The 24,665-nt window shown below is 38.9% G+C and overlaps 1 protein-coding gene across 9 annotated transcripts in view; it reads right to left on the bottom strand.

Annotated features, from left to right (window-relative positions):
- Positions 1-24,665, bottom strand: part of FEI1 (Leucine-rich repeat protein kinase family protein) — a 211,627-nt gene that overhangs the window by 54,572 nt on the left and 132,390 nt on the right. For all 9 annotated transcript variants that reach the window (XM_089460401.1, XM_089460397.1, XM_089460393.1 and 6 more), the window contains exons 11-12: positions 20,726-20,899; positions 20,167-20,499 (exon numbers count right to left, since the gene is read on the bottom strand). In XM_089460401.1, coding sequence (XP_089316527.1) covers positions 20,167-20,499; positions 20,726-20,899 — 507 coding nt within the window. The remainder of the gene's footprint in view (positions 1-20,166; positions 20,500-20,725; positions 20,900-24,665) is intronic.

The raw sequence follows: 24,665 nt of genomic DNA, 5'->3' as shown, positions 1-24,665 counted from the left end.
GGGAAGGCTTCTCAGTGTTATGTGCTTCATAATAGGGACCAAGCTCAATTACATGAGATAGGTAGGTAGGTTCTCTGTGAAGGATGAAGGGGGTCCCATCGGATTGAGGGATGGTAGCATATGATAGATCCATTTGAACGTGACCCCCAACAGTGGCTCCCCATTTCCTAGATAACAACATCCCCCATACATCAGGAATATCGATGACAAAAATGTCCATGAGGAGAGATATGTCGGGGTTCCTAGCCAGAGAAACCTTAAGATCTTTAATGAGACCCTCCACTTCCACAGGTTTGGAGTTAAATCCACACACCTTCTTGTATGGTCGGGTGATGTTGAGACCCAATTGCTTCATAACAGTTAAAGGCATGATGTTTGCAGAAGCCCCTAAGTCGAGCATACAATTATGGAGGTAAAGGTCATTGACAACCAAAGTGAGCAAAAAAAAGGTTCGTGTCCAGGGTTATGATCGGGAATGTGAATGTTTTGCAAGTCTTCAGGTAATTCTTCCTCTTCAAAACCCAAGGACTTCTTAATTTGTTGTTCTTGCTAAGGAAGTTTAGCAATTTCCTTTAGAGGAATAGATACAGTCATCTTTCCAATACCAGCATCCATGTCAATGTTACGCCTAGCATGTTTTCCCTATTCTTTCCTTTCAGTGTTTTCTCCCTTTTGAGGGCCCTTTTTTAGTTCAACTTTTGTTTGGGAATCCTTCTTCGAAGGATTCTTTGAAAGGGTTTTCTCTTTCGGAGGCTCTTTAGAGATTGTGGGGTCTTTGTTATTGCCTTTTCAGGAATATTGGACCCCTTTGAATCTTCCACTACATTCATCACTATTTACAATAGCCTCCTCTTGATCATCTTTGGTTGTGACTTCGCCGATGGGAGGATGAGTGTATGAACCTCCAAATAAAATGTTGAATACATTGGATTCTACAAGGTTAGTTTGCTCGTTTGTTTCATCATCGTCACTCTCATCACTCTCACTAGGCTCATCTTCAGAGGATGAATCTTGGTCTACTATATTGGTTGGAGCCAAGGTATTAGGGACTTGAGATGAACTAGACTTATCTTCCTCAACTTGCTTTCTTGGAAAAAGATTTCCCCTCGGAAAAAAAATTGAATTGGTCTTTCTCCAAAGCGATGATCTTGTTCATAACAATTTGATCTCATGAATGGACTTCCCTCAGTAAGTTTGTCCATTTTCTTGAGGATAGCCCTAAGGGTTTCTTCATGTTGATCCTTTGACTTCTCCTTCTTAGTCTCAATTCTGGCTTTAGGGAGGTCATCAACATTCATTTTTGAGATACGAAGGTTTTCTTGAACCTGTATTGCCATTTCTTTAGACTTATCAAGGATATGTTTGCATCATAAGGCTTTAGGTGATCAGGGATATCCTGTACAAACCTATCAAACTTTTGAATCAATTCTCGAAGGTCTTCCCTTCCCTTCGATATCTGATAAAAATTCTCGATGTTGAAGGTTCCCTAAGCATTGCAAGACCACCTTTTCATGAATAAGTCTTCAAATTCATCGGAGTCAACAATGCATCCAAGAGGAAGACTAAGGTACCATTCTCTAGCCTGTCTCTGGCTGATTCTTTCTTCATCGAAGGTCAACCTAGGGGACAATTGCCAACAAAAGTCTTCAACAAAGTCATGGGCACTCATGGTGGCATCTCCCTTAAACCTCGATAACCATCGGTTGTATTTTTTAGGTAATGACTTGGAATCATTAGTGAGCTTCATGGAGAAAATACACAAACCAAATGTCTCTGACTTTTGGTCATCTTGTTGTTGCTAGTGCCACAAGTATTTGTCATTTTTGGAGTGGAGTCACTAAATTTTTCAAATTCAGGAAGGAGAGTTGTGCCACAAGGTGACGGTTTACAGTTCCTTCTTGCAGCAACCCTAGTTAAAGGAGGAATGTCGTCTCCTTAGGGGTTTTGACAATGAGTGGAGTCGCCAAATGAATAATGAGAATGTCGTTAATGAATCAATTCCTCAATGATTCACTAGGGAGGTAGACATGATTCCTCCCCAGCAACAGCACCAAAAATGTTACCACTCAAACTAGCAAGGGGCCTACAAGGGGTTCCTAAGAGGGCAACTGCTAGGTTAAGGGCAACAACGGAAGCTTAGCCCACTGTCACCACAGCTAAGTCTCCCTGCTCTTTACGAACTTTCACCGATGGGAGGAGTCCCAGACTCCAGTAGTGTGGGGATCACTTGTAAACTACATGTCAATGGATAGGTGAGAAGTGACCCTGTAAACCCTTTCCCAAGTATGGAATGAAGAATGGAACTTTCTTGTGCTTTAGGCAAGGGACTTGGTCCACCAGGGGTAAGGGTGAGGATTGGAGGGTTGAGGGAGAAGGAATAGGCTCATAGGCAGGGTTCTCGATCCTTATAATCATTGGGCAAACTTGGATTCCCAAATGATCCTTGACATATAATCTTTATTGAGAAGTGGGACAACACAGGGCCAAGTGGACCCAGTCTATGTTCGGGGATGGAGTGTAGCAACTAATGATGTTCCTATCTTGAACAAGGTGAAAGGAAAGGACCAAACAAGAATATTTACTTCGAAAGGTTGAAAATTATACTGTTGAGGTCTAGCCTTGGGCATGCCTAGGCAAAATTCGATCCTATAGCTAAGGTTTGGGATTCCTGGAGATTCCATCGTTAGAAATGACTCAAATTTGGAGGAGAGGGAGGGGACCCACCAACACAATAACCTGTAGGAGATCGAAGTTTTTCCTTGGGTCAATTCCCGAGAAATCGATGCCTTAGGTGACCTAATGGAGCTAAACCTGGGAAAATGGTAAGAAGAGGGTTAAAATGATCACCCCCTTTAAGGGACCAGTACCTAATTCACTTGGGGATATGGAGTCAAGGACGGTGATGGGTAAGAACTTGGTTTCTTGATCAAGGAGGCCCGGAAAGTCGGCTTCATCCAATGTTGAGACAAAGAAAAGAAAAGTGACCTTCAAGCATTTATACTTCAAAGCAAATGATGCAAGCTTATCAAGACAGATAATCTCTAGAACATTTTATTCATATAACATTGGCCCATACATTAAATTAGCTAAAACATGCTCAATTCCACATTTCGATTATGCAGCAACTAGCCCTAATTTTAGCAGTATGCAGCAACAAGAAAAATAACATCAAAATTTACTCACAAGGTTACAAAGTATATCCAACCAGCATTTCCAAATCCATACGTCAAAATTCAACCATCTCCAAAAAATATCCTCCAAAGATAAAATGTGAAGTTCTTTATGATTAGAGAGATCCCCAGTCAAGTGATGATCCAAATGAATGTATCTAACATCAATATATTCCCTCCTAAGGAGTTTGAATTAGCCTATGGGCCTACATTAGCCACTAATGATAAAATAATATCCAAATAAAACCCTTATTGGTGACAAGCCCACCAAACTACCTCACAAGTAATAAGCCTCACAAGGGGCCAAATAATAATATGTACATGTCATAGGGCCCTCCTAAGGCATAATAATATCCAGAAGTGCCATATTGAGGAATAAATTTCTTAGAATATGATGGACAAGGGGGTGGCCCCTTGTTCTCCAAGTAGTAGACCTGTGGTGCTCCCAATGGGTCTGAAGGCACATAAATGACCCCATGGGTCTCCATGTCAATCGGAGATGCATGTATATCCTCTGCCAAGGTCCAAGTGGTGGAATGAATGTTGCCATGACATCGTACAAGTCCTAGGACACATGTCAAGAGTGTGTGGCTCCTATGGTGGCCTGTTGGGTATAATGTAACAAGCATATCACCATCATCCCAAAAGTTGATCGCTAGTAATCTCTGAGCATCCATGAAGATCTGTGGAGTGTTGTCTGCTGTTGTGGAGGCCAATGGCTCTCTATGCACACCCTACATGTGCCAATGTACACCTTTGGTGGTTAAGATCCCATATAGGGAGACCAAACCCAAATGGAAACCACCTGTAATCCTGCATAAGATCCAATGCGTCCCCTAGGTTTCCAGTACAACCAGTCATTAAAATAATCGAGTAAAAGAGCTTACAAATCATGGATACAACGTGGGCACTTCATAATGGCATGTTGTTCCGTAGTGGGCTTTGGCATGTGCTAGTGTCTCCAAGCTCCAAAGGGGGGTTAGCCAAGTACCTTATTAGGTGGTTTCCGCCCTTAAAGGAGATAGTATGTCCAAGGAAAATCCCTCTAATGGGGGTGGCACGTGGCAAAGAAGTGGAAAGGAATAGGGAATGAGAGGGGGCAATCTTGGGTCACATAATGGGGCATAGGGGTAGCTAGATAAGGGGAAGCCCACACATGGGTATGTAATGTGTACGAGGGAGAAATCGTGGTACATGAGGTGCCCCAACCTTGATTTTTCCACCCTTCTTTATATGCCTTTTGCCTTTTATGAATTTTGTTAATTAACTGCTCAGGGCTCAAAGGACAAGAGCATGATATATAAGATATAACAGTGATTACCCCCTTTTAGCTAAGGCGGTTCATTGCCCACCAGGGTGTTGTCACTCACTGCAAAATGTGTTTTTTTGCCGTCCAAAGAGTAAATGAGTAAAGAAGTTTGCAGTTTTTTTCCAAGCAGCAGAAGGACTCAAAGCCTAAATCGAACCCTCTCCACTGGAAAGTGCTCTGAACAAGCTTTCCAATGATATGTAGAAGTCCAACAATGGACTCCTAGATCAAAAGAAGTGGTCTGTTGAAGTTCAAGGATTGAAGCCTTAGGAAGGAATATCAAAGTTCTGATATATCAAAGATCGCATATCGGAGGTCCAGAGATATCGGCGATTGCCACATCAAAGCATCAGCCATATCGTTGATCGCAACATCAGAGCATCAAGCATATCGATGCATTCATATCAAAGGTCCAGAGATATCAATGCATCGCAACATCGCAGTCAGGCATATCGGCGATCGGAGAATCAGAACTTTTGAACATGAGAACCTTTTAAAAATTTGCGATATGGGTAAAGCACCGAAAGTGTTAAAAATCGTCGAGAATGTCGATAAAAGGTTAACAAAGGATTTCATTGCAAAACCAAAGGTGGGCAGGCCCTTTTCTCTCTCTTCTAGCAAGACACGTGGTGGCATATGATAGGTCCCAATAAGCTATCGTGGCATCTGACGTGAGCATAACGTAGTGGTATGGAAGGACATGTGGCAAGCAGTTTTGGCGGTTTGAGGGGGCGGGGCGTAAGGGGAAAAATCTCGCTGACACGTGTCACCACTCATGAGGTGCCACATGGAACGATGACGTCATATCAGAGGTAGAGGATGTCGGCACTTTGTAACACTTGAAAAAGTTCCAATAAGGGGGCTCTGATATTGTGTTGGCACCACAGTCGCAAAGACTCAAAGAACCAAGGGTGCTAAGCACTTAACAAAGGAAAAATAGCCCCTCGGCAAGAACAAAAATGCTCTAGCAACTCAGGGCTAAGCGAAAGGAGCTCATCATCTTAGAGGTCGGCAATCGGAAGATTAGAATACTGCACCATTGTGAAGATGTGAAATGGAATTTCTCCGATAAGCACGGTACAGAGAGCTAAAGGCATATGGGTCGGCAGTTGAAAGGTTGAATGCAAGAACAGAGGAGTTCGTCTTAGGAGTAAGGACCATGATCCACAAGAAAGAGTGTTGGTTCTTCCTTGAAGTGATACAAGCCATATTTGTGCTCTAACGCACGTCTTCAGTGAGATAAACAAAGGTATGGGACTCAGGAAGTAGTCTGCAAGTCACCTAAGAATTAATTTCTCGACATGGAGCTCCACATAGTCAGACAATGAAGGACTGCCAGGTCAATCTCTGTTACTGCTCTATGACAAGCAACAAACAGTTGATTGCTCCTAGCCCCAGAGAGTGGGGAATTCAAGCAATTAAGGCGAAAGCAACAAGTGAACCAACCGAGCAACTAAAGAGGAACATCATGGCAAAGACATGGCTTGATCGGAGGCCATCACAGGAATGGCAGGGAGATATTTTCCTTAACCATCATTCAGTTTTCTTTATGTCTATTATTCTGTAAATTTTGCATTTTCAAAAACAAAATAAAATCTGATTGTAATAATTTTGGGCAGCAAAAGCTTCACACGTTGAGATAGCTAGTCGATTAGACAGCTGGAGCTCAGTTAAGCTATTTTGTAATTGTTGTTCAAAGCTCCCCCTCTCCTTATAAATAGAGGGAAGAAAAACTTAAGAGAGGTTCCCAAATTCTGCATTCTAAAGGTTCGAATTCTGCTTTTGCAAGTTCTGAGCTCTGTTTGCAAAGAGAGTAGTTCCACCTTGGTTCAAATTGCTTGTTCATGAGATGCTCGGGCATATACAATTGTTAAATGTGATGGATTGGTGATTTGGACTCCATCTTCAAAGATTAATGAAGCAGTTTTGTTGATTCTAATCGAAGCAAAGCGCAATATGTTTTCCCCTTTGTATATCATTTCATGTATGTCTTTCCTCTTCTAAAATTGTATAATGAAGTTGTCGGTTTCACTCTCTCATGGTTGTATGTATGCTGCTAAGTAGTGAGAAGTACTTGTGTAAACACAGATTTACTTGTGTTATTTGATAGCCTGCAGTACCTGTGTAATCATGGATTTACTTGTGTTATTTGATAGCCTACAGTACCTGTATGTAAGCACAGATTTACTTATGCTAATTGGTGACAAATGTATTCATGAGGCATAGAGCTTGAGACCTTAATTTGCACTCCACTTTTTCTGCATTTTCACCTCCTCACTCTTCCATATTTCTGCTGGAGATTGTTGCTTAGGATTTTGTGTTATGTCCAACCCTCTGCATCATTTCCCTCCTTTCCTTCCTCTTGTTCACCTATACTACAATAATAATGTTCAATTGTGTATTGTTATGTGTCAGCCACCACAACCAACGCATTTCTCTTTGAGATTAGCCATATCTATCAATGTGTATTTCGATCTGTGTGTTTGCTTGAGTTTACCTTGGCGAAGGGCTATTGAACCAAGCTCTGAATTATCCCTTTCCAAATTACGTGACATATGGAGTGCAACAGAAATCCTTTAGATAATCTTCAAAAGCACTCCTCTTGAATGCCCTAGGCACTGGTCTCCTATCAACCAAGAGGTTGTCTCTAAATCAATTGTGTGACAGGAGATAGAAAAAGCTACAACACAGGGGTTGGGACAATCATGGGTTCCTGAATGATAAAGTAGGCTCATCTCGGGCCTATGGAACCAGGGTGATGGCCATGGATTTGGGTAGAGCTCGTGCATTGGCTTTTGCCCACGTGTTGATTATTTTGTCCCAACTATCTTTCGCATTTTGTGGTACAATTTCCTGTTAAATGTGGTCAATTATGCTTTTTATTTTTCTTTCATTGCTTCAACCTTTGGGGCATCATTCTAGCCCTGACCCAAGGTGGGGGCAAGGGGATAGGGAGGCTAGCCCTATGTGGACCCAGAATGGGAATGTGGGCCCAAGTGGAAGAACTGATGAATAAAAGGAGTAACATGTGCGAGTAAAGGAAATGTGGGCCCAAGTAGTACCACCCTAGAACCAAATGGTCAATAAAGGAGATCCCACTGGACTAAGATCCAAGAGTAACAACCAAAAGAGATCAAGGGGACGGGAGCACAAACTAAGCCCACTCTATCCGCCAAATCCCCCCATCAATCCATACCCATAAGTATCCATGATAAGTAGACCCAATACTCAATTACCAAATGACAAGACATGCCTTTAGATTTGGGAGGCCCACCTTCAAACATACGATCAATACAGATGGGTGAGGGACCACATGGTTGGCTCAGGCAGTAAAGAAATGGCACAACGAGCTAGTAGGAGGCACCAAGGCACTGTTGGCTACTAGTTAAGGCTCATCATGGAGCAAAATTTATTTTGGGGATATCATCCACAAAGTGGTGGTTAACAAGAACCTAAATTGTTGGAGAGGATTCGAGTCCTCAAGTAGATCAAGTTGGAGCTTGGTGTAGTACAGGTTGGAGCCTGGATTGAAATCGAAGATTCCTTCATCTAGGGTTGGAGCCCTGAAGGAATTCTAAGTGTTATAGTACAAATTGGAACTTGGATTGTTGTAAAAGAGGATTAGAGTCCCCGTCATTCTTCTTAATAAAATTATTCTTATGTTCTGGTTTTATTAAGTGATCTTAATTGGTATAAATAACAATTGTAAAAGGAAATATTAATTCACCTCCCCTCTTAGTATTTCCAACATCTTCAGCGTATTTGGATCAGCTTGCTTTAATTAGACTAATCTTGATTCTTAACTGCTCCCGCTGAGTCCAAAAGCTCATCCAATCACAAGTCTTCTTCTCTCTTGGTCTTCCATCTTTCTTCATCTACTACCTTCATTTATTATTTCTCAAGGAAGACATTGTAGGTTTTAACCCCATACAGAAATTACCTGCATATGAATTCTAAAACACAGAAAATAAACAATGCGAGAGCATAACACATAAAACACATATACACAGAGATTTTCCCCTAGATCCCAAAACCGAGACTACCAGCGACATTATGTACCTGCAATCCTGACTATGAGGCAATGGAAGAACAAATCCATCCAATAAAGACAAGATACTAACAATAATTAAAAGAACAATATCAAAAATATTCAAGAAGGTACTTATCTCTCGAGTGTATGTCAGCTCCCTCTTGATCTTAGATCGCTTAGATCCAATCAACCTCATCCGCATCTTCAGCAAGGAGTTCAAGTCCACATCATTAAGGGTTTATAATCAAGGGGACCATATCACCAAGGAGTCAATGTCCTCATCAAGAAGTCTACATTATCAAGAAATCCACATCATCCATATAATCTATAATAGATCCATATCATCATGGAGTATATATCAACTACTTCATCAAGGAGTCCCTATCAACATCATATCATCAAGGAGTTTACATCAAGGAGTCTGTTATCACTGAAAAAGATTTCAAAAGAAAAGGGTAAGGTAAGGAAGAATTGGTCTTGGTCATTCTCATGCTCCTTTCACGTGTAAGAAGCACTTGGCAAATTCAGGGTCAGCATACATTAGAGTTCTTTGAAGGCTCAAGCAAGGCAAGTAAGGTAATCGTAAATTTTGATATAGACTACCTTTTGAAGTTTACCTTAAAGAATGGTGTCAAGTTATTTAGTTTTGAACAGCCTCATGTCATATGGAAGACTCATTATAAGATAAAGAAGCTCAAGACAGTCAAATTTTGGCATTAGAAACCGCTGTAGCTGCATATTTTGAGGAAGATTGACCAATTTTGAGGGACATAAGGGAAACCTTTTTGAAAATGAGTTTTTGAAGAAAGATCATTTACACAATACAAGCAATCCAGCAAGGGCAAACGAGCAAAGGAAAAGCATATATGAATCATAAACCATTTGTTATAAAAGTGATCACAGCTAGTATTGTTCATTATCCTTCAGGCAGCATTAAAGAGGTTTTATCTTCACACGGGTGCATGGACAAGGTCTACAGCACATGAAGAACATGGCACTTCAATACATTTTTGTGTAATCAAAGAAGAACAGCAGAGATAATTAATTTCGAAGATCCTTGTGGAGACCAAAAGCAAAAAAGGAGGAACTTTCTCTCCTTGTTTTTACCAGTCAATTTCTAGAAGCGTTTCTGAGCAGTTAAAAACTCATCTCTGAAAAGTGAAAGAGGTTTTCATTCTTAAGATACTGAAGTACAAAAACCTCTTCCACTTTCTTCAAATCCATTATGATTTGAGAGAAATGAATGATCAAACTTGCGCTACGAAACTGCTGTAGGTGCAGTTTTTCACAAGCATATTTTTACACCTGTTTTTCAAAGACTCATTCTGGGTGGTAGGAAAGATGTTTCAAAAAACCAAGAGAGGTTTTTGTTCAGCATGGATTGGTTCACAAAAGCCTCCTTCAGTTTTTCCAAATACATTTTTTATGAGAAGTTATGAGCTCTGTCCCAAGACCTATTTTTCAGCCAGAACAGAGCAAGGGACAGTCTCCTAGTTTCTAGGAACAGCAAAAGGATGAGTCATCAAGGGCCAGCTGGAAGGTTATGAGCACCATCAAATTCGACTTCATGGAGTTATAGGTGTCAAAGAATGCTTTAAATGTTTAGATAAGGTTGTTGTAATCATAATAAGGAGTTACACTCCTAGTTGTATTAGGTCTCTAGGACTCCTAGTTAGCTGTCTTTTGTATTAAATAGTTAGTTTTAAGTGTCAATAGGTGTCAAATTAGGAGGAATTCGAATTCCCCTCATGCTGGAGGAAGGAATCTACATGAACTCTATATATGGGAGAAGAACTAATGTATTAGGGGTTGGAAATTTATTGAGAAAAGCTCTGATATTTGGCTTTATGTAAAAGACTCTGTTTCTTAGTAATACAGTATTGGCTTTGCTTCTCAGGAATCAAAAGGAATTCGATGTGATGAATGTCTTGTGTTGTCTTTTCCTATTATCTACAGTGTTATGAATGTGTGATTACTTAGAAATCACTAACAGTGCTCTAATTTCCTTCATATATTTGTAAACTGTGTTGGCCTTCTATGTGTTTGGTGTGTTCTACATATGTTGGATTCTGAATGCCCTGACTTCTATGCAAAGCTAACCTTACTGTCACTATTGAAGCATATCTGATTCCATAAGCCCAATGGATACTTTCTAATTGTGTTTCAACCTCTTATGCTTGTTCATTTTGTTTCATAGAGTTAGCCATCTCATTCATTATCCAAATCTTTAATCTTGTGAAAGAGCCCTCTCAAGTTGAGGAGGCTAATCCTCAACCTAAAGTAGGTTTGAAAGAGTTACTTAAAGTCTACCTGATCAACAGCCTGTCAGGGTCTGGTTTTGAGATAACAGAGTCCATATCACAGACCTTGTCCATATCAACATCATGGAGCTAGGGTTTCTTCCTTCAGTGGAAGTAGTATTAGGGTTTGTTCATAAGCTCTAGTTGCATATATGTCTTTCAACAAAACACAATAACATTTTATCCTCATTTGGCTAGAAGCATCAACAATATGTTAGTACATTCACCAAACCCAATAACAACACCATCAACTGCAAATTATGTCCTCATACATTAACACCAACAACTATATAGGGAATTAATTCTTATAACCCTAGCAAGAAGATAGTCATATGTAATTTTTACTCAGTAATCAAGACCTCTCAGTGCTATATGACAACAATACAAAACATCTTGCTTCTCGATCCGCAACATAGCATGACCTTTGTTTCCAGAGCAATGACCTACATATATGCAATTACTTATGCACAGGTATCTAAGGAATTTACTAATATGTGAAACTAGCTATTTGGAGGGCTAGGATCACTTAACATGTGTGCACAAGAGAGGCATTCCACTAGGAGAGATAGACCACGATATCTCAAAAACATTCCATATGACAGAATACCCTAATCAGGCTAGGATGCTCACACCATGGGACTCAAACCATGCTAAACCCTACCATGAGGAAATGGTTATATATATATATATCTATATATATATATATATATGCAAGCCATTTATCAAGATGTAATCCATAGATGAAATAAGACTCAAATCACTAGGGTGCTTAAAGCCATATCTCACCATTTAATACCAATGCAACTACTCAAAGCCATATCCTTAGACGTTGCTTCATATTACATTGATTTTGCAATCATGTCGAAACTTTTAGAAAGTAAACAAGTAACATTTATCTCAAACCTATAGTACAAGAAATTTCAAAGCAGAGTCTTGACGCTCTTTTGCAGATTTGCAATTTGAAACATTGAGCCTTCCATCATTGTTGACTGGTCAAAACCCTAGACAAGAAAAACTTAAAGGGAGATCATTAGTAAAACATCAATATACTAGAGGAGAATGGCCTTCACAAAAAAAAAAAAAAATATATATATATATATATATATGAGACATGTCGACTTCTAGGTCAGCCTTATTAAGAGAAATGACATCCTTTATGTATAGAATAGGGTGACCTCTCAGACTACTCAAATTTTCTATCACACCTTATACACGAGGAAGATCTCTTTCAACACTGTTTTGAATAGGCCTCAACTTGTTATAATCTCTACAAAGGATTTATCTCAGAGATAGGACAAGGCTCCAAAGAAAAACTTCACATCATTTCATTGTGCCATAGAAAAGCATTGAGTCACAGATTATAGGGAACGTGGCTTGAGCATTGCATTTCTTCCAAAGTCTATGGACAATTGACCTTCAGACTTTTGCATATAAAGAAAAGGAGTTGTAAGTCCTTAGATCTTGATACAAAACTTCAGAGAGAATTCTACTTTTAAGTTAGCTCTACCCGAATCATCCTGTACATTTGACTAAGCTTGCATAGAGGAGAAGAAATGTCTGAAACAAACTTCGACATTATACTAGCAATAGGTTTCAAAACCTCGCATCCATTCTGAAGGTTGCCCTTATATTGAACTAGAATTACATCATAGTCTTTTATAGAGCTCATATATCCGATTGTATTGAAACCTAATCGATTTAATCATTTCTTCAATATTGAGATCCCATTCCAATTTCCTAATGCCTGCTTACATAAGGTCAGCCTCAACCCAATGCAATTCGACTAGGTCTCTTATACACACACATATATAGGAGGGAGACTAACAATCATGAAATTCTTAAATAAATTTTTAGGTTTTGTTCTTTAGAATAACAACAATTTTGAATTTTCATCATAGTATCCACAAGAATTGAGAAAATATCTTCTCGGATCTTACCACATATATATTACTAGGATCACTAGATTTGTAGCACATACCTCAAACTTTGAACCTATTGAAGAATGTAACTAGGTTCGGTCTTCATAATTGTATAATGTAATTTATTTGTCAAAAGAAATTTTATAGTGATTTATTAAAGCATGGGTTTCATGCTTGGGTCATCATGTTTATAGGTCAAAGCCTCCAATGTAGGCTTCTAGGTTTTATATTGAGGCAATAAAGTCATTATAAATTTTATTGGAACCTTCTTGGGCTTTTGTGTCATGTAAAAGGAATTATTTTTTAGTCAAATAGGTCATTTGACACCTCCACACCAAGTCGGCCCTATGATGATGAAGTGGGCCCACATTAGGGCAATTCGACCCACGTGTGAGGCTATATATTGATATAGATAGTTTGATCCTTTTGCTCACTCACTCAACAAGTTCGATACGCAATAAAGAAAGGGAGAAAAAGGCGAGAAATTCCAAGAGAAGGAAGAAGATTGAAGAAGACAAAATCGGAGTTTTGGGTCATCATTCTCTCACACATGCGAAGTTACTGGGCTATTTTCTGGGCCGAAATTCTGAACTCTATTGCAAGTCAAAGTTTTCTTGTTGGGGCCGAAATTCTGCTGCTGGGGAGGCCGAAATTTTGTTGCTGCCAGGTCGAAATTCTAGGTCGAAGTTGCTACTAGAGAATATCACTTGAAGAATAAGGAAGGGTTGACTTGGTGATTGGAGGAAGTCTATGTCTAGGTCAAAAGAGTCTTGGACTATCTCATCTTGTCTTTGAATCTACTGAAGGAAGAGTTATGACTAGGTTTTCCCCTTAAAGGGGTTTTGACCTAGGTATCTGCCTATATCTTGCGTCTCTTGTTCTTGTGATCTTCATATACACATAAATTGGTAATTGCTTGATGAAACATAATATAATAAAGAAGTAATAGAAGCCATCATAATTCACAAGTAGTTATCAAAGAAGAGGAATCAAACCCTAATTACTATTAACATTGATTTCTCAACACTCTAAGTAAGGTAATCTATTATTAACTTACCCACGAGTATTTGCATATCTAACACACCAAAAAAAACTTCTTTATCGTCTAAATCCTTCATTCTCTAGACGTGCCTAAAAATGTCACATTTGAAACTCTTGTTACAAAACAACTTGTAATAAGATCGCTAGAGTACTTTTAAATCCATGGAGAGCAAACCAATGGCAAGGGGGGTGGAGCTATAGTTGAAACCCAACTCTTTGAACGAGATTTGTTGTTCAAGAAAATAGTCATCCTTCTTATCCTCTTCAGCAAAAATGGAGGGAGGAGCATCTCTCATCAATCGATGAATGAGTGCCAATATCTTCACAATGACCATATCGTCATTTGTCCAACTTAGATGACCTTCCACCGCACATTTTATACGTTGTTAGCATTGAGACAACCCTGTTGCGGCCAAGATGGCGACGACATGTTCTTCACTGAGAGGGATGTTGTTGTGCTCAATGGCTATGTCAATGAAACTCATCATTTTGCTCAACTTTGCAAACCCTATCAACGCATTGTCCTTAACCACCTCTACTATTTTTTACCACCAAGAATCCATCTCCAGTCCTTTCAACTTATCGCTATCTTTGTGTGAATCGCCGCTAAACATATCTCAACTCACATTTTCCTGGCTTGGAATATTTGTTATTGTGTCCTTCTCCCATGAGTGAGTATCCAAATCTATTCCATTCCTTTATTCTGCTTTCGCCTTTTATATACCATATTATTATACTTATAGCTTGATGATTCATTCACACAAAATTGATTTAGCTATTGTATTCTCTTTTCTTTAATATCAATTGTAACAGGGACCCAATGAACCCCACTATCATATATGGGCACACATATCTTGTCACAGTCAACTAACCTATACACTAGTTTTTTGGTCTTTCTCATGATGGATTCTAGGTCTCTTGTGCTAAAAACTCGTGGAAAGATGAATTGAAAAAGTATCATCTTAAGAACTTCTTAGGGCTATTCCATTCCCTTTCCTTTAGAAATTGGAGGTATTCGTCCACTAAATCACTAGTGAATCAGAGTCCAACTTAGATGACCTTCCACCTCACATTTTATACGTTGTCAGTATTGAGACAAACCTGTTGTGGCCAAGATGGCGACAACATGTTCTCCCTAGGAGGGATGTTGTTGTGATGAATGCTTATGTTAATGAAATTCATCGTGTTGCTCAACTTTGCAAGCCCCTATCAACGCATTGTCCTTAACCATCGTGAATCCATCTCTAGTCCTTTCAACCTATCACTATCTCTATGTGAATCGCCATTGAATATATCTCAACTCACATTTTCTTGGCTTGGAATATTTGTTGGAGTGTCTTCTACCTTTATATACCAGGTTATTATACTTATAGCTTGATGATTCATTCCACACAAAATTGAATTCAGCTATCGTACATTCTTTTGTTTAATATCGATTGTAATAGCAACCCAATGAGACCCACTATCATACATGGGCACACATATCTTGTCACAGTCAACTAACCGATACACTAATTTTTCGGTCTTTCTCATGATGGATTATAGATCTATTGTGCTAAAAACTCATGGAAAGATGAATTGAAAAAGTGTCATTTTAAGTACTTCTTGGGTTTATTCCATTCCCTTTCCTTCAGCGATTGGAGGTATACATCCACTAGATCACTATTAAGCTGGAGTTCAACTTAGACGACCTTCCATCGCACATTTTATATGTTGTCAACATTGAGACGACCCTGTTGCGACAAGATGGAGATGACATGTTCTTCCCTGGGAGGGATGTTGTTGTGCTCAATGGCTATATCAATGAAACTCGTCGTGTTGCTCAGCTTTGCAAACCCTATCGACGGATTGTCCTTAACCACCCCTAATACTTTTGACCACTGAGAATCCATATCTAGTCCTTTCTAACTTATTGCTATCTCTGTGTGAATCGTCGCTGAATATATCTCAACTCACATTTTCTTGGCTTGGAATATATGTTGGAGTGTCCTTCAACCATCAGTCAATATCCAAATCTATTCCACTCCTTTGTTTTGCTTCTGCCATTATCTACCATGTTATTATACTTATAGCCTAATGAATCATTCCACACAAAATTGAATTCAGCTATTGTATTCTCTTTTGATTAATATCGATTGTATTAGCAACCCAATGAGCCCCACTATCATATATGGGCACGCATATCTTGTCACAGTCAACTCACTGATACACTAGTTTTTTGGTCTTTCTCGTGATGGATTCTAGCTCTTTTGTGCTAAAAACCCATGGAAATATGAATTGAAAAACTGTCATTTTAAGAACCTCTTGAGGTTATTCCATTCCCTTTCCTTTGGCAATTGGAGGTATACATCCACTAGATCACTAGTAAGCTAGACTTCAGGTTTGACGCATTCCAAGAGTCTTCGAGTAATATCTTTGTCGATGTGGGTGTGTTCTACTAGTACCTTATTACTATATTCTTTCTTGAGAGCCAATTTAACTATAAATTCCTCCTCATCAATCAGTGGATCAAGATTGCCAAATTCATTTAAGGGAACATTCTGCATAGCTTCATTTGTTTCAAGGTCATCTTCATCATTATCATCATCATCTTCTTTTTCTATCGATTCAAATTTTTGTTGTTTCGGATCTTTAACGGAGAATGGTATTTCAAGAGTACAAGTCTTCTGGCAACTAATCATAGATTTTGTGTCATTTGGTCTCCCATCTCTCAATTTTTGATGGCCGATTTCAAAGTATTTGCTTGTCATTATTCCATCATTGTTGAATTCTTCTATGCGCTCTTTATAAATTGCCTGGTTGTTGTTTATTTGATTAGTCCCTGGAGTCTGATCTCTATCACCTCGATCAGTTACTAATTCAACCTGTTCAACATCCTTGTCCAGGTTAGAACATTCTTCACTATTAGTCTCTTTCATGTCAATGTAAACTTCAGCTGTAGGTGTTGAATCCAGTGTTTCAATATTCTCCAATGATTTTCTAATTGTTTTTCTAATTTCCTGTATCAATTCTATAATCTCACTTAATTTGTTGAAATATGTGTCCATGATTTCAAGATCTAAAGCATGTAGTGGTAGCCAACGTGGCTCTGATGCAAAGATTGAATAGCCACAAGGTCGAACAACCATGATACCACTGTAACAAACAATCAGTCATTGTTTGTACTTTAAATGTCTTTGTACACAATGTATTGTAAAGTAATATATGTTGATAAACTATAGAATGAATTTTTTGAATGTTACAATGAGGGGCCCCATTATAAATAATAGGTGAGGTACCCTTTCGTATGAAAATTTGTGTCTCTTTGATAGGACGCACCTTTACACCTTTTCATTAATTATTATTCATGTTTGTTACAATAAGGTAACCAGAGCCAACAAGGGAGCTCAAACAACAACCCAAGTTATGGGCACAGTAACTAAGCAAAGGAGGATTATGTTGCAGGAAGAATGTTGCATTGGGCTTCATCAAATAACTGTGGGATGCAGTGGACAACATGGAGTTAATGGGCAAGGGATCTACCGCAACAGGCTGTGAGTAGAGATGTTGGCAAGGCTCGGTCGACTAAGCATGGTACAAAGGAAAATACCTTCAGAGCTTGCCAACAAGATTAGCTGAGGTCAACCCTGAGGGGAAGGGAGGGAAATTGTACCAGTCGAGGGATTGGAAACATATTTCAATGGGTGTCTCAAAGGAACAGGATAGACCCATAAGGAAGATCTTTGCGGATCTATAAACCAGTGGTTTTTGTGTCGCTACTAGAAGGACTTAGCACATGAGTCACGGGAAGAAGCAAAGCAGTCGTGCGAGGACTTAACACAGAGCAATGCCAAGAAGCATTACAATGACAAAGAACAAGGAGCAGGAGGCTCCAAACGTTGAGCAACTCAAAGGGAGTCAGCCATCAAGTTCAGCTAGGGAGGAGCAACTGGTAGATTCCTCTGTAATGAACAAAGTTCATTTACTTTAGCGGTATGCTCTGATACCAATGTAACAAACAAAGTTCATTTACTTTAGCAATATGCTCTAATACCAACGTAACGAACAAGGTTCGTTATAGCAGGTTAAGAAGATCTCTTAGTGCGAGATGACCTTATAGGATGTTTAGGAGCAGGAGGCTTGTAAGAAGAAGATCACAAGGAGCGGGTCTTCAAGGATCATCGCAAAGAGGTATTCTAGTTCAGAGGAAGCAACCATAGCAGTGGATATAGGTCTAGAATCTTAAAAGTTACAGGGGGCAAAAGTGCCTCCCACACTAAAAGGGAGTGTTGATGTTTATAGCTTGGGCAAGTACTTTTGCATAGGCCTAAGTGTTTAGGCATATAGAATTCACCCATAAGATCTCCCTATGATACTTGCTCTAGGTTAAGCAAGTTGCTTTGTAACTTATGTTGGCTCATTGCGCTAAGGTAAACTTGGGAAAGGTAAAGTAATTTACTTTAGCAATTTTGTTTTAATCTCAACCATTGATCTCAAGTGAGGCGAGATCTAATCTCGACTGCCAATCACTTTGGAGATTAGGGTTAGGGACTTAGCTCAACATAACGTTATAAAAGCAAGGGTAGAGGGAGGGCGAAGACACACCATACAGTGGTACTGACCTTAGGAGGAGGAGTGTGATACTCTAGAGTGTCAGGTCCAAGGAAGTTCAGGAAGGAGACAGGAGGAGGAGTGTGATACTCCAGAGTGTCAGGTCTAAGGAAGTATGGGAGGGAACCTAGAGATCCAGATCTGCCAAGGAGATCGAGCACCAATCTAGGGCAGATCTGCTGGATCAGATCTGTCCCATTTGCATTTTTGTATTTTCTCAATTGGGCCATTTCCCAAGACGGTAGCCCAAGTAACCTCTAAGATTATTTTAATGAACTGTGATTGGGCAGAAATCTGTGTCATTGTCATTGAGATTGGTTGTGCTTCCGCTTAAGTTTTAGTGTGTTAACGAACCTAACTGTACATTTAATCAGTAGATTTGTTAACTCTGCTAGGAATTAAGTGTCGGGTGTTAGGTTTGCACGAAATTTAACAGGGGCAAACTGGGATTTCAAGTCCTTATGACTGACTGAACATGTTACCCCATATCTTGCGAAAGGGCACCCATTGTCTGCCAGTTAAATTACTAATTACAAATTTGGAATGGTTGCTTGGGCAGGATCATCCTGTTGTATCATTGCCACCATGCAAGGTTTCATGTATATATAGGCTTAAAACTGCAGACTCCAACGAAATATCTGTATTTTTGTAATCTAGGATAGTCAATGTCTGCTAGTTTATAGGCAATGTCAAGGATTTAGGGCCCCATGCTTAACCTTTTTCTAATGCTCTTTCTTTTATTTTCTTTTAAAATAAGTTTTCTTGGACAATCCACTAGCTTGACATTTTTAGCAAGAAAGAAACAGATCTCGAGCATATACTACAGCAATTTCAAACTAGACATATACCCCGTGAGGATTGAGATCCAGTTCTATGCAAACACAGATCCTGGATCCTCCATAGCTGGATCTAGTAACTACAGCACTAACCAATATGATGTGGTCAGTATACCAGGAGGAAAAATTCACGCCTGTTTTTTGGGCATGAGTTTCTTTGAATGCCTCTCAGATGGAATGAAGCAACCTTAGGAGATTTACAGCTGGTCAAATGACAAGCAAGGGACATGTGTACTACCATCTGGCTAACAGGGATAAACTGATTTGGTGGCGGAGGTGCAAGACAAGCTTTTATGATTAGATTAGATAAGATTATAAATAATTTTAATGATTTCCACGAGACCCAATGGTCTAAGGGACCCAAACTCCACATCAGACAAGACATCACACTTTAAAGTTTCCCTTTAGAACAGCCCTTTTGCTGTGAATTTTGATCAAGAAATTCGCAGTTTTGTGAAGCCTTGCTTCCTCAAACAACATGCTCAAACTGTCCACCTTTAGACCACTTTCAAACTGATTACGAATGTCCTCATAAGCCGGACATTCCAAGATGAAGTGCCACTCGGTTTCAACCTCTCCTGTCCTGCAAAAGATACAAATTCTTGCTTCCCACTCTTCCTTGGGGATTATCCATCTACCTGCTTTGCACCTAAGATGGTGATGAATCAGTCACTGTTGCAAAGTTTACTGCATTTAAAGCTGATAAAGCCACAGAAATGAATGCCGGAATGAAATTATTAATAAGATATAGATTCTCCTGTGTTTGGTTCTACGGTGGACATGTGGTTTTGCTTGACTATGCTAGGAGAGGGAGACACTTTGTCTCCTACCAAATTAGTTATGATCACTCTGATGAAATCATTTTTTCCTAATCCAACATACGATGCATGCTTTAGCAAAAAAAATTAATTAATTATGCCAGTTTATGTACGATCAACCAACTCAAAAATGTTTGATAGAAAAGTACTTACCATGAAGCATTTCATCCAAGTTCCCCCCAGCTAGAAAGTCATATATTAGAAGATTTGCCGAAGGACCATTACAATAGCCCCGCAAATTCACAAGATGGCGATGTTTGACACTTCCAAGAATTTCAAGTTCCCTCTCAAAAACCCGATCAGAACCTACAGACGTTTTCTCAATTCTCTTCAAGGCAAAGGCATTACCATCATCCATCACTAGCTTGTAAACTGTTCCAAAACCACCAGAACCTAATATACTTTCTTCGTCCAGAATTTCTATTTTTCTTATAATGTCTTTTGAAGAGTAAGGCAAATCCCCATGAAATATAACCACAGAAGTACCTGCCACCATGCAGATTAATGTAAGATAGAATTGCCCAACTTTACCAAACTAATGAAATCATTTCAGTATTTTAGTTTAAGGCATAAAAATGCAAAACATTAAATCCGCACTTTGATATTCAAGCCCATAAATTGCAAATTCTCACTAAATTGATTTGAGATTTATTTTGATATCATGACATTGGATTTCAGATATATTTTACTACACTATGCATATAATATGTACCTTCATTAACATCCAATGCTGGTCTCTTCTGAGCTTTATTAATCTTGCGATAAAGAAAGCAACCCCAAAAACACATTAGAGCTACAAGAATTGAAACTCCCACTGTTACAAGAGCGCTTATAAGGAGCCCCATTGAGTATCGCCTACTCCGCTTCTTTGAACCAGGCAATATCACTGCAAAAAGGTTTCTACAAGAATAAGGGCACAGCAGAAGAATAAAGTGCCACAAAAGAAAAGAAAAAAGGAAAGTGTTTTAAAGTGTTGATATCATAAACAAATAAAAAGCTGCATTGCATCCCAAACTTTAAGAATAAATAAATAAATATCTTACAGCAAAAGCAACTATAGATGACAAAATTATTTTTAAAAAAAGTGTATTTCTAATTCTATACAGTTAACAACATTTCCAAGAACATAGAATGAATACAACCAAAGATAAGTGAATTTTCTTAAATAATAGTCATTTAAAACTAACATCAAAAACATTTGACCTAACTGAATCTAGAGTCCACATGGAAGATTCAGCTTTAAAATAGAAAACTTAATTTCTAGCAGAGAACTGGATGAGTTAAAACATGTCAATAAGTAATGGATGATTAAAAGCTGTGATTATTAAAGTGAAGATCAATGTTCTTAAAATGTCTTTGGTGGTGCATTATTTTTGTTGGAAAGGTGACACAACCATCATTCATATGGTCAGATACCATGGCTTATACTTTTTAAAAGTACATATTTTCTGATGGATCAGTTCAATGTAAAAATTAGTTATACAAAAATCGCAACCCCGCACATCCCCCAACTCCACCCCCCAACCCCAACCACAACTTCACCAAAAATTAAAAAAATATATTCAAAAAAAATAATAATGATAAGATGCCTTGTCTTCAATGCATGGCCTGAATTGTATTTGTGCCCGGAAGGACTAATTTTCTAATGAACCTTCTTCAACATGCAAATGTCTTCACTTTGTTAAGCAATCAGTTGTTTGTCTTCATAACTCTGAATTTATTCAAATTTCTAAAGCTCTTTCGCATTGTCATACCATACATCCTTTTTCCTCGGGAAATGCCAACATTATTGAAATTTTTACCGTATAATGTCTGCCCAATTTCTGTTCTAAGAAGTCCTATAGAGCGTTAAGGCTAGTCTTTTATTGTTACCAGTTGTCTTCAAGAATTTCTTTTCTAGATTGATATAGGTCCACTTGCTGCTTCATTCAGTTCTTACCGCTCTTTCAGTATTTGGAAGAACCTTTTAGACTGCTCTATATGATCTTTCATTGCTGAACCTTGACATCAGTATTTGGATGATCCTTTTATACTGCAACAAGTTGGGTTTCCTTCCCACTATCTTCACCCTTAAATGCTATGAAAGACCTTGTTTCAGCTCCTCTTCAGCCTCAACTTTGATTTCACCCTCACCTCACTTACATTTGGCAGAAAAAGAGAGTGGTGTGTCTGCCCACCAACATAGTTTAGTTACTCGAGTCAACTATCTGAGCACTGGACCATGTTCCACCTCACAAACAACAATACAAGATTTTGCCTATTTTGATCATTTTATAAGATTGGAATTTCCTCATGTAGTTTTTTCTTCTTGATGTTTCAAATTTCTGAAGGTTCATCTTCAGGAGATATTCTCAGATAAAATCAGAAGTCATTTTCCAGTTTCCAATTTGCCGACAACTGTCTCCAAACTCTATGGGCCAAAATGAACACATTTTCCCTTCCTAATAGATTCTAGTTGGATGGCATCCTTACTCGCCTCCATGTTGAGGAGCTTGAGAAGGAGTTTGTGCAGGTTGTGTCTGCTAGGGGGGAAGAGATGTTTCAAATAAGCAATTGATCTCCTTTTTTTGTTCTAATCACAACCTCAAGTAATAAGTGCATGTTGTATAGTATTTCCAAGAGCCACTTCAAAGATTGGAATTTCCTCATGTAGTTTTTTCTTCTTGATGTTTCAAATTTCTGAAGGTTCATCTTCAGGAGATATTCTCAGATAAAATCAGAAGTCATTTTCCAGTTTCCAATTTGCCGACAACTGTCTCCAAACTCTATGGGCCAAAATGAACACATTTTCCCTTCCTAATAGATTCTAGTTGGATGGCATCCTTACTCGCCTCCATGTTGAGGAGCTTGAGAAGGAGTTTGTGCAGGTTGTGTCTGCTAGGGTGGGAAGAGATGTTTCAAATAAGCAATTGATCTCCTTTTTTTGTTCTAATCACAACCTCAAGTAATAAGTGCATGTTGTAGAGTATTTCCAAGAGCCACTTCAAAGAGTTGAGAATACCCATAGACTTCCAAATACAACACCACCTTGCCCAAAGCATGATTCTTCAGACTAGTGATGGATTCCAACTCCACATAGTCGTTTGTGCAAGCACCCGAGGCAATACTAAACTATGACTTTGCATGTATCAGACGAGATCAGGACCCCATCCTAGTGGACCCCTTATCAAGTCTTCCCATACAACCTTTATTGAGAAAGGTAGAAAATTATAGGAGTATGTAGCCCAACCCAGTTTTCATGTTTTGCATGGTTTAATGCCCAAACCCATCATAAAACACGTGACTGATATTTTATATCAGATTAGCATTTACATGAAATCAAACAGCTACTCTACCATTTCTTTTAAACAACTGATACAAGAAAAAACTGCAAACACACACACAAGTTTGACACACTTGTTTTGGTCGAATTGACCATGGAAAAACCCCACAGTGCGGAAAACCAGTGCTGGAGAAGGATTTTATTTTGCTTGTTTACAAATTTTCTTACAAAAATAAAATACATAAGAGATTCTACTTATCTCTCCCTTGAAGAAGCTTTTTCTGAAGTCCCTTTTACACTGAAGTTTTTGGGCTGATATTTTCCTTCACACAGTCCTCTCCTTCCAGCGAAAAACTCGGCCTCTAGGCTGCTCCTTCAGCAGAGAGAATCGAACCACTGAACTGTCTCCCTTTACCCTTAAACTCGGGCTTGCATCACAGCATTTACACAGGCTTTTTATTGGCAGACTTCTCCCAGAATCTGAGCTCATACACACTGAAAAATACGCTGAAAATTGCCTCTGGTTACCTCTCCAAACAGACCCGAGAATCTTGACCCGAGAATCTCGCTGGCAGCTCTTGAAATACGAGCAGGCTGTCATAACTAAAAATGCAGCCTCTATAACTCAGGCTCGCCCTGAGAAGTAAATAAATGGCTCACCAATCTTTGACCTGTGTGCAGACAGTAGTCACTACTTAGGAATTTGAGCCCCTCCAAGGACATTAACTCAGCCTCAAAAAGAATTCGAACTGCTGTAGCTTCCTTGTCTCTGCTGTAAGATTTCTCCAAGCTCTCCTCCTTTCTCCTTGCTCCTCTCCTCAATAGCTCTCATGAGAATAATGAGCTCTATCTTCCTTTTTTCTCCTTTTGTCTTTTCAATAAGATGAGAACCCTAACCCTTAGATCTAATGGTTGAGATTAAATCTCAGCTCATTAGATCAAGGGTGGAGATCATTTCCTCTTGACCCCCTTTTTAATGTGGTCCCCCTTTCTATTAATGAGCCTCCCTAGTACTTTTTAATGTTTTAGTACCATGGTCACTTTTTCCTCATAAAGTAACTTTTAGAATATAAAAGTCACTTTAATAATATAAAATGTACTTTAGTACTTTACACATAAAGTCACTTTTAAAACACATGTGACTTTAATAACTTAAAATAGCTAGTATATCTCCACATAAAAAGTACTTTAGCCCCTTGACATTAATTAAACTCATACTGTCACTTAGACAAAAGGTGATTAATGTGTCGCCCTAGGCCAAAGGGAGAAATGCCTAGGAAACACCTCCTTGGTACCATTTTCAACCAGACAAAAACCACAAGTATATCTGCAACAAAAGGATCTATCAAACAAGTTTTACCTGATGCCTTCTTCAATCCAGAAAACATAT

The sequence above is a fragment of the Pinus tabuliformis genome, chromosome 7, assembly GCF_031772625.1.
Source record: "Pinus tabuliformis cultivar Carrire ecotype Pingquan chromosome 7, CPIR1, whole genome shotgun sequence".
NCBI classification, from domain to species: domain Eukaryota; kingdom Viridiplantae; phylum Streptophyta; class Pinopsida; order Pinales; family Pinaceae; genus Pinus; species Pinus tabuliformis.
This window is presented reverse-complemented; position numbering and strand designations above follow the sequence as displayed.